The sequence below is a fragment of the Cottoperca gobio genome, chromosome 9 (assembly GCF_900634415.1).
Source record: "Cottoperca gobio chromosome 9, fCotGob3.1, whole genome shotgun sequence".
Taxonomy (NCBI): Eukaryota; Metazoa; Chordata; class Actinopteri; order Perciformes; family Bovichtidae; genus Cottoperca; species Cottoperca gobio.
Genome location: NC_041363.1, coordinates 26,406,177 through 26,417,472, shown reverse-complemented (window position 1 = coordinate 26,417,472; position 11,296 = coordinate 26,406,177). Strand labels below are relative to the sequence as shown.

General features: G+C 36.8%; 1 protein-coding gene across 2 annotated transcripts in view; it reads right to left on the bottom strand.

The window, feature by feature from the left end:
• Positions 1 to 1,613: 1,613 nt before the first annotated feature.
• Positions 1,614 to 11,296, bottom strand: part of LOC115013189 (dematin-like) — a 32,800-nt gene continuing 23,117 nt past the window's right edge. The window contains exons 9-17 of one of the 2 annotated variants that reach the window (XM_029439243.1): positions 10,491 to 10,646; positions 8,993 to 9,102; positions 8,766 to 8,871; positions 7,599 to 7,657; positions 7,475 to 7,517; positions 6,188 to 6,195; positions 6,034 to 6,090; positions 5,159 to 5,239; positions 1,614 to 4,346 (exon numbers count right to left, since the gene is read on the bottom strand). In XM_029439243.1, the coding sequence (XP_029295103.1) occupies positions 4,233 to 4,346; positions 5,159 to 5,239; positions 6,034 to 6,090; positions 6,188 to 6,195; positions 7,475 to 7,517; positions 7,599 to 7,657; positions 8,766 to 8,871; positions 8,993 to 9,102; positions 10,491 to 10,646 (734 nt within the window). In that variant the 3' untranslated portion in view covers positions 1,614 to 4,232. Of the gene's footprint in view, positions 4,347 to 5,158; positions 5,240 to 6,033; positions 6,091 to 6,187; positions 6,196 to 7,474; positions 7,658 to 8,765; positions 8,872 to 8,992; positions 9,103 to 10,490; positions 10,647 to 11,296 lie in introns of both variants that reach the window. The other variant, XM_029439241.1, reaches the window with a different exon arrangement.

The window sequence follows — 11,296 nt, the reverse complement described above, 5'->3', positions numbered from 1 at the left end:
AGCATAAATTCTCTCAGTATCATCAAACAGCGTCGGAATCATTTCTCAAGAAATAAAGAAAACATAAAGGAAATCATCAACGCAAAGTGACCAATGCTCGCTCACTCCAACTCACAAATCTTCATCAACTGTTTTTATTCCCAGTCTTTTATTTTTTCAACAGATACAGGAAGCGCGTGGTGGCGAGGCAGACGTGGAGGTGTGTGATGCAAGATGTGGCGGCGCTGATTTTGCCGTTTGCAGTGAGAGTGCAAAATTGTCCTTAATCCTCACACAGGTTTGAGATCTGATTTAAAAGGTGCTGTGATTCTCATTTTACCTTAAATAAATCAAAAATAATACAAAAACAATAACATGATGACTGTTTTTGACTTTGTTCAAAATTAAAGTCGTAAAATAAATTACAATAAAAAACTCAAAATAACAGATTTGTTTTTGTAGATTTACAACATTGTGATTTTTTTCTTTTTTCTCTGAATGTGACCCCACTCCCACAGCTGCGCAGTCTTTTAACCAGACCACCAGGTTGATTTAATAAAGGTATATATTATTTAAAGTTATTTTTCAAATAGTTGGCCAGTTCTACATAAAGTCAAATTTATAACACAATGCACCATTTGTAACTTTCATATAAATGTGATCTGAAATGCCACCAACCAATGCAGATACTAGGAGTGTTATACGCCCAAATGTTTCTGCAGGAAACTTGAAAACATAGGCCTACCATCTTTTACAATTCATCCTTGCAGCATCATCTTGGCTCACATGAACCTGATCTACCGCACTGAAAGACATGAGGAGTGAAAAACTGAAAATTCTTTTAAAATGTTTATATCCTCTTCAGGGAGGGTGTGATGGAGCATAACAGACGTCTCGTTAGTTTACAGTCGTTGTACCAAGCTAGTTGTTTTAAATCCATTTATTACAAGATAAATCCTACACATTGCACCTTTAAATTGTCCAATGATTCGGTTTTAAATCAACACCTGTGTTGCTTTTAGTTAAAGGTGCTAAAGAAGTTAACTAATCCATGTTTGTGGAGATCAGATATGATGCTGATAGATATTAATACTTTCTAGATATGCTGTATATATATATATATATATATATATATATATATATATATATATATATATATATATATATATATATATCTATGTGCACTGAAGATGTACTGAAGTGTCTGTGTGGTAATGATGAAGATGTTCAGTTCACTTTGAAGTTGAGTTGAGGTGAAAAATGTTCTCCAGTTATTTCCCATCATGCCTCTGTCCTCTTTTGGTTTGGAAACCTCAGAAGAAGTCCAGTAAAATGTGTCTTCTTCTCAACATTCATGTATTGATAATTCACTTTTTTACATTTTCATTTAGATTTTAATAACAAACATGCCACTTCTCTATGTATTATTAAAAATAGCTGCACATCATTTGGTCACGAAGCAACACTACATGTCTACAACCTGCTTATTGGACAAACCAGAGCTGTACAGTAGCTGGTTTTAGGGTAGTTATCAAGGTTCCTCAACACGGCAAAATGTGTGTTTTAGTATCTCTGTGTGTGCGTGTACTGAGAAAAAAACAGGGCAGTGGCTTTTGCTGTATTAAGAAGAAAAAACAAGGAGGAGACAGTTTCATCACAGCCAATGTGAGCTGAGCTTTGTGATGGACAGCAGACATGCTGCTCCACCCTGATATGAAGTTTGATTTAATATTCCATATTCCATCTTTTTCTGGAGTCTGGACCATTTGTAATCTCTCATGGACACTTTAAATGAGATGGCCGTCAAAGCATGTGAACACCAGAACATGGCACTAGTGTGTCGTCGTGAAACATAAGATACAAACACAATACTTTGATTTATGACTAAATGTCTGCAGAAACAATGACATTCCCATCGGCCTCAGCTGTACTTTGTGTTTACTGCTAACCAGCTAATGTTAGCATGCTAACACACTAAATAAAGATGGTAATCACCATCACCAGCATGTTAGCAATGCTGCCTCTTAGTCTGGTTGGTGGTTGGTGAAGTCGTTTGAGTAAAGAGGTATACATGGAACACCAAAGTAAAGTTTACATTTTGTACTAATTTGTCATTTGCAAGTTCGTTCATCATTCCAACTGTTAATTGTAAAAAGAGATGCTTGAGAGGGCTGACAGAAGTCAGGTTTCTTCATGCCACCAGGGTTACAGATTTGTATTGAAATTTGTAAAGACATTTTAATTTTAGCTTTCCTTGCTTTTTGATGTGGGAGATATTTTTATTCTTATTACATTTTGGTAATGTGTTTTCTTTGACATGTTATCCTTTGTTAATTTAGTTTCTGCATCTGTTAATTAATTAATCAAATCAACCAATCAAAACTTTTTCAGCCGCCAGTGTTATTATCAGTTGTTGAAAACACTACGGATTAAAGCTGGGGCTGCATATCTCCAAATAAATAATAACTGAAACCCTTTTTTGGAGTTCAAAGTCTGCGTCCAACTCCTATTGAGCTGTCACATAACTGTCATCTATAAAACAATTTCATTTGCATGAATAGAAAGACAATTATACAATAAATCAATCAAATAAATACATTTAGTATAAGTTCATGTCCTCATCAACTGTAGCTTAAACATCAGACTGTGATCAAAATGTCTCCTTTTTTTCTTTTTAGGTGCTCGGAAAGAAACGCTGTCTTTATGACATCATAGCTGGCTAAGCCAATAGGAACATTCCTTTTTTAAAGATTGCTGACAGGTCTATTCCTACAGTCAGCATCGTATCTGTGTTGAAACCTGATTCAGAGTTAACAGGAATGTTTGCTTTAAAGCCCGACTGCAGCTCGAAGCTTGATATTAAAATATTTACTCTTATATCTCTGTCAGAACAAACAGCAGAAGCTCCTCCGTCTCCGTAACATAACACCTTCTGTAACCCAGAGAGACTCCAGTGAGATCAACAGTAGAATCAACTTCATTTCCCAGAATACCACCACTTCAACCATGTCCATATCTGGCTGCTCCTATTTCTCAGTTAAGAAAGCTGATAGAGCCGTCGGGTCACACAGAAAAGTGAAAATTAATTCATGCGTCTCTAAAAATAGGTTATTTAAAACATTTCTGCCTGAATATTTTATCCATTAAAGATTTTTAGATTTTCCATGTACAATATCATGATATAGCCTATATAGGTATATTGATATTTAAAATGATATACATCATGATAAAGGGCTTTATTTATAACACCCACTCCCAGATAACTTGCTGAGCTGCTGGCTGGTGAGCTAACTGGTAACATGTTAACTAGCTGGTAACTAACTGGTGTTAGCCAGCCAAAATAGCTCGCAAGGCTATCAGTAGCAGGCCGGGGAAGTAGCGCCGTAATCGACCTCCTGACTGCAAATTACGGTGCATCTTTTCTTGGGGGAGAGGTTTTTAAATCAGCATAGCATTGTATAAAACGGGATGGCAGCTCATATGATGGACTCTCCAGTTCTACGGTGGTTGAAAGAGCTCGAAACACACAGTAACTTAAGAAAACACAAGCAAATGAAAAACAACGTCTTCATCATTTTGAAAATCAATAAAAACACAAACAAATCTGGTATTAATTTACTCTTAATTTGCACCTTTTTTGTGTGTGTCTTTAAGTTGCAGTGCTTTGAGCTCTGTAGCTGGAGCGTCCGAACAGCCTCAAATGTACTTGTTAAAGTTGAAATGGAATTATTTTGCCTACAGAAGCAAATCTACAGATTGCAGTGATTTCTCTGTAATTATAATTAATTAAATTCTAACGTTTGCTTTTAAAAATGCCGGTGTGACCGGGCTCTTCATTTCCAGGTCAAACCCACTGGGTTTGAGTACAAACTTCCAAAACGCGCATCAAAAGCCATTAAAGACCAACCTGCTCTGTGCTTCCACATCTTCACCTGACCTGTGCTCACGCTGTAATTTATTTATGAACACATTTCCACAGGCATCTAGAGACTGAAGCTTATGAAACAGAAGTTCTGCAGCTCTGCTTTAAAACAGGTGGAGTTCATGTGTGCAGCAGGAACCTAAAGCCACTCTGTGTTTTCATTCAAACCTTCACTGTAATTCAAACCTGACGTCTCACTGAGCGTCTGACTGTGATGATGGTGCTGCTAGTAGTGGTGGCGGTGCTGATAATAATGAGTCTTGGTGGTTTCAAGATGCTGCAGTGATCCAGGAAGAGCAGGGGGATTGTGGGAGATGCGGTCCCAACTGCGTCAGAAGAGACATACTTTCTTCTTCAGGTTGTTCCTCTTCCAGAGAGAGAGGTGGTCGAACTCCTCGATGGACATCCCGAAAACACTGAAGAACTCCTCCTGAGAGAGGTGTCTCTGCAGGGGGAGAGACAGAGTGAGGCAGAGTTACAGGGAGAGCGAGAGGGAGTTTAGTGCAGTTCAGAGTGTGGGCTTTAGCGCACAGGGTTGAGAGGCCATAGGCATCATGGGAGAGAGAGAGGAAGCAGGTGAGAACACATACAGAGACAAGACACAGGAATGTTGACCTCTTTGACAGATTCAAACTGATAACTGGGAACCTAAACTATTACTTAGGCATTAATGCAAGTCATTGAAAATGTTGGAAAATGGTTAACATTACATACTTCAAATAAAAAAGTTAGTTCCGCCCATTTTTCTTTAGGCACCTTTCCAATACGATTGTGAAGTGAAATGTGAAATGTTATGTTTAGAAGGGAGAGAAGAGTCAGTAACATCCTTGTGCTTTGAATAGGATACCTTGCATTAAGGTTGTGAGACTAAGCCCCCCCCTGAAGTGAAATCCTAAAACCGCCCCTGGAGCAGTGAACAGTTCAGCAGATCATTTAATCGAATCATGAGCATTAAAAAAATGCTGTTTCTAAAAATAAATCTTTAGAAAAGTTGGGAAATCACAAGTGGAAGCGTTTTAAATGAATCAGGTTGCACCATTAAAACTTAAGAAATGTCTCAGCTAATAAAAAGACTTGTGAGGAGACCAAAGGATATATTAAACTAATAAACTGACTGCACACACCCGAAATAACGTCTTAACTTTGTCCTGAAGTCATGAACCCACTCTTTGTTCACAATAAGGAGGTGATTGTTAATGTGGTGGACATGACGATAATCAACACTACAACACGTTAAAGAGAAGCCGACAGTTTTACCTCCAGCCTGGTTCTGTCCACACCGGGGGGCACTTTGCTCCGCCCTCTGTGGGTCACCACCAGCACCTCATAGGGGCAGATCTGAAGAAATCAATCAATCAATCAGTCAATCCATCAACCAATAATTTCAAAAACTTCAACAACAACTTCTCCATCAGTGTGGATACTCTTTCTACATAAATAAATAGAATATATAAACTGTCAACACTGTGTTTGTGTTGATTATAAGTAACAGGGACACTGTTGTTTCTTCAGTGTTAGGAAAGCTACTTTGAAAGCATCATTTTGCAAGCTACCTATTGTTCGACACCACTAGCAAAAAAATGGCGCACAATTGAGTATATTTTCCAATTTGCAACATGTTTACAGATCATACATAAACCAACAAAATAACATACCCCATTTTCAAATGGTATCTTTTTTGTAATATTTGACTTAACAATTAAAAAAGTCTTCCACCTGCACCTTTTTAGATGACAAAGTTTAAAATCATTCCTTTCCTTTTATGGCCCAACATTGTTTGTAGATTCAGTCGTTAACTACATAAAAAAATTAAAAAAGGTAATTTCAACCCCTATGGAAATATGAATGTATTTGAACTCCCAGAAAGAAGGCTGAGGCTGTCAGCGGGGCAGAGCAGCTGTTTTCAAGCATGCAGCCTATATGGATCTTTTTTGTGCCAAGTTTTTTTAATTTAAGGCGATAATACTTTTTTTTTTAATACTTTATTATAATTTGATAATGATTATTGGGGCATAATGTGTACTAAAATAATAGAAATGAAGCATGTGATATTGTATATAGCTATATGTCTCTCTGTATACACGTGTTTGATCCTTACAGTTAAGCTTCTCTTAAAAACACACTGCTGTCACCTTGTGTTCCAACATGCTGGGGAGAGAGTTTCCTCTGTCCATCCTGGAGTCTCCATTCTGACACACACACATATTGATTATCATATCACCATCTGTCACAAAGACACTTACTAATGATTAGAACATGTTTGTAGATAAATGAATTAGACTATACCTGAAGATCTGCAGGAAGAGAGAGAGAGAATTAAAACAATGTTATTTATGGCCGTACAGAGTCCAGCCCACAGGTGTTGTGAAGAACTAATAATACTTATTGCTGACACACAATAAAACTTGATTTAACACTAGATAATGATAAATAAATAAACAATATTCTGCATGTCCAACATACAATTGATAATATCTATTTTACACTTTATTGTTTATCGATGCATTCTTACATCAGATATATAATTGTGCATTAAAAGTAAAGCAATAACTTACAATATGTTGAACAAAGTGCACTATATGCTAAAGCAGGTGTTCCCAACTGAAACCTTAAGGGGTTGTGAAATCATAAACACAACAGGAAAATTGTTTGTGTCAAAAAACAGTTTGTACAAAAAAAGGATGATATTATTATTATTATTATTATTATTATTATTATTATTATTATTATTATTATTATTATTATTATTATTGTTTTAATATTTAACCAACTTCAGTCCTGATCATAACTAACTATATTCATTAATCTTCAGAATTTGGAATTTAAAAATTCCAGTTTGTTTACATAATGCCACTCTTGCTTTTTTAATGAAAAATAAACAAAAATGGAATTGTTTTCTGTATATTAAATGCTAGGAAGTTTCTTTTTTTTCCTTTTTGTTGTGGGATATGTCAGTGATTAACAACAGCATTGACGTTGATGCATTGAATCAAACACATAATACAGCAGCAGTGCCCCCAGTGGAAACCTGCAAAATAGCATGTATGTCCCTCAAACGGCAAACATGAGAAAACGGCTCAATCTGGTGGAAAATACGAACAAGTACACTTTTGAAGCCAGGGGTCTGGATTGAAAGCCTGATACTAAATAATTCATATTTTATTTTATGGGTTTCGATGAGGACATTTTTGAGTGTTTGTAGTTCGGCTATTAATAAAAGTAGCTGAGGATGAACTTCCAAAATACGAAAACGTCTCATCAGGGTGATTTAAACTTTGAACTTTGAATCTATTTAGTTGTGCTTGTGTCTGCTCTACTGAGGTCTCTCTTACTAAAAAGATTTAGATTTCAATGAGATAACCTGATATAAGATAATAAAGGTTCTATGCAGGTAAACATTACTTTATTTTAAGGGCTCATAAGCAAAAAAGGATTAGAACCACTAAAGTATTAAAGGTATAAAAATCTGAATCATTTTAAACTTTGCGTTTTGCTGATTTGGCAATAAAAAGCGGGTTAAACAAGTGTACACAAATGATTCATCAGATATGTATTGATCATGTGACTGTGTACCTGCCGGAGTTTTCTCAGAGGAGCTGAACTCTGCTGACTGCAGCTGAAAACAAACAGAAACATCTTCATCACCGTCTGCAGTACACTCTGCTGTGATGTGACGGTTCTGTTCAGCAGGACTCACCCTGGACAGGCCGCTTTTAGAGGATGCTGGGAAATACACTGACTTGGAGGCGTTGGACCCTGAAGAGAGGAAGGTTAAAGAAATGAGTTAAATAGAGAAGAAAAGGTAGCGGAGGATATCAGACACCCAGAGCTCCTTCCTGCAGCAACAGCATTATTCATTTCCCCTCAAAGAGAAACGGTTTTGATGTTTGACGTCATGTTTCATGTAAATGTTAATACTGTTAATGTATTAGTGATAATGTTGAGGTTTGGACTGTTGGTTGGATTAAACAAACTGTGTGAAGGGGTCACTTTGGGCTCTGGGTAATTGTGACGGCATTTATCACTATTTTTACAAACAATCAATCCATTAATTGAGAAAATAATCAGCAGATTAATCCATAATGAAAATAATCAACCAACCACCACAGTAAAATCCTGCTTTTACATTAATGCACAAGGAATAATTATCTAATGATGAGCCACAGGAGACATTTTTATACTTTTAATAATTAAACTAGATTTTCCTGATTATACTTGCATACTTTTACTGAAGTAACATTTTCAATGCAGGACATTTTTTACAAGCTGTTATTAGTTAACACTTCTTCCACCGCTGTATATGAAGTTGTTAAATAAAATAAAGAAGCTGTTTATAAATACCTCGAACCCTCATTCACCTGAAAAGATAAATCGTTATGTTGCATTAATTAAAGTAAAGTTTTACTTTTATGCTATTAAATGTAAAGATAATGTTTATGTTGCCTGGTCATCCTGACCACTAGGTGTCACCACAGCTGTTTCTTCTTTAGACAGACAGAGCATTTGTGTCATATTATTATTATTATTATTATTATTATTATTATTATTATTATTATTATTATTATTATTATTATTATTATTATTATTATTATTATTATTGTTATTGTTATTATTATTATTATTATTATCATTATATTTTGTTAGGTTTATTAAGGGTAGTTTGAGGGTTAAAAATGAAAGACGTGCTTTATGTCAGTGAGGGTCAGACATGTGTGTGTGAGTGTGTGTGTGTGTGTGTGTGTGTGTGTGTGTGTGTGTGTGTGTGTGTGTGTGTGTGTGTGTGTGTGTGTGTGTGTGTTATCTTGAGTGTTTTTATTTAAGAATATTTTGAACTTCCTAAATGTTGAATGTGTGTATCATGTACCAGCGTGTTGGCTTCGGTCCGGTAGTGAGCGAGTTTTCCTCCTCAGAGGAGCAGCAGATTTCTCCAACTCCTCCTTCAGGATGATTTTTCCCAGATTAGACTGAATCTAAAGAGATAAAGAGAAATGTTGTAATCTGATGGGTGATGTGGACTGTACAACCACAGCAAAGCTTTTATATAAGTTACAGTACACTGATCTGTGGGCCCAATCTGCTCCTGACCTCTACCTTGTTGAGTTCTTGTTTCTGAAGCGCTCTCAGTCCCCACAGCTCATCATCCAGCTCTCCATCCTCCTCTTCATCTTCATCTCTCTGATCCTTCTTCCTGCACTCCTTCTCTAGAGGGAGGGGACGAGAGGAGACAAGGAGTGGAAATAATGATCGAGGCGAGAAAACAAGGACATAGAGGAAAGGAAACAAGGTGAGAAAAGAGGAACAATGAACAGAGGAGAGGAAACAAGGTGAGAAGAGAGGAAACAAGGACAGAGGAGAGGAAACAAGGACATAGAGGAAAGGAAACAAGGTGAGAAAAGAGGAACAATGAACAGAGGAGAGGAAACAAGGTGAGAAGAGAGGAAACAAGGACAGAGGAGAGGAAACAAGGTGAGAAGAGAGGAAACAAGGACAGAGGATAGGAAACAAGAACAGAGGATAGGAAACAAGGACAGAGGAGAGGAAACAAGAACAGAGGATAGGAAACAAGAACAGAAGATAGGAAACAAGAACAGAGGATAGGAAACAAGAACAGAGGATAGGAAACAAGAACAGAAGATAGGAAACAAGAACAGAGGATAGGAAACAAGAACAGAAGATAGGAAACAAGAACAGAGGATAGGAAACAAGAACAGAAGATAGGAAACAAGAACAGAGGATAGTTAACAACGACAGAGGAGAGGAAACAAGGTGAGATAAGAAGAAACAAAGATAGAGGAGAGGAAACAAGAACAGAAGATAGGAAACAAGAAAAGAGGATAGGAAACAAGAACAGAGGATAGGAAACAAGAACAGAAGATAGGAAACAAGAACAGAGGATAGGAAACAAGAACAGAGGATAGGAAACAAGAACAGAATATAGGAAACAAGAACAGAATATAGGAAACAAGAACAGAGGATAGGAAACAAGAACAGAAGATAGGAAACAAGAACAGAGGATAGTTAACAAGGACAGAGGAGAGGAAACAAGAACAGAATATAGGAAACAAGAACAGAGGATAGGAAACAAGAACAGAAGATAGGAAACAAGAACAGAGGATAGTTAACAAGGACAGAGGAGAGGAAACAAGGTGAGATGAGAAGAAACAAAGATAGAGGAGAGGAAACAAATATAGTGGAGAAAGCAGAAGAAGAAAGAGAAATAGGGGAGAGAAGAGAAAGGAGGAGAAATGTAAATGGGAGAAAAGTAAAGGAAATAGAGTAGAGGAAAAGAAGAGGAGAGGTGAGTAGTCTGATTAATACATGAAAAATGTATCGTCAGGATTTACATCTGAACCGGATTAAAAATCAAAAATGAGAAAATCCTGTCTTTCTAAAATATCCTGAATACAGCACCATGTTTCAACGTGTGTGTGTGTGTGTGTGTGTGTGTGTGTGTGTGTGTGTGTGTGTGTGTGTCTGTGTGTGTGTGTGTGTCTGTGTGTGTGTGTCTGTGTGTGTGTGTGTGTGTGTGTGTGTGTGTGTGTGTGTTTGTGGGTGTGTGTGGGTGTGCGTGGGTGTGTTTGGGTCGTACCAATAACAGCCAGGGAGGGGGGGCAGGGCCAGTACTCGGTCTCTATCTTGGAGGGCAGGTTGGGGTCCGGAGGCTGAGCTGCTGGAAACTTTGAAGACTCGATGATCAGATCCTCAATGTGCTTCCCCTGAGGCAGCTGAGAGGACACACACACATCTGTACACACACACACACACACACACACACACACACACACACACACACACACACACACACACTTGTTAAAGCTGATTAAATCCAGTGAACTCGTGTCTGTGGTTTACAGCTGACTGACATTCTGATCTATTCAGACTTCAGAGCTTTCTCTCCATTTCAGACACATTTAAAAATCTAAATAAAACATTTAGCTCCTCATATCCATCACACCTTTCATCATGTTTCAGTTCATAAAGAAAGAGAATGCTTATTTGGGTGACTTTAAGACTACTTTTTAGACATATAGACACTTATAAATATACTTTACCACAGCTATCTCATTGTTTATGTTGTTATCTATAGATTAAAGGCCTCTTTATTTCAACATCTCTTTATTTTATTGTATTATCAGTAGATACATACTTGTATTCTTTTTCTTTGTCTTACATTGTTAAAGTCACAGGGAAATTGTACCAATACTAACTTGATCACTTATATTACTTATATATAAACATATTATTTTATTTCATTTGCTAATTTCATTATCTATTTTATTCTATTAACTGATATTGTTATTCACTTCTATAGTAGGCTGCTTTTCATACAAAACACTTGTAGTGCTTCACACAATAAAATGTATAAAGGTTATAATATATATATATTGTGTGTGT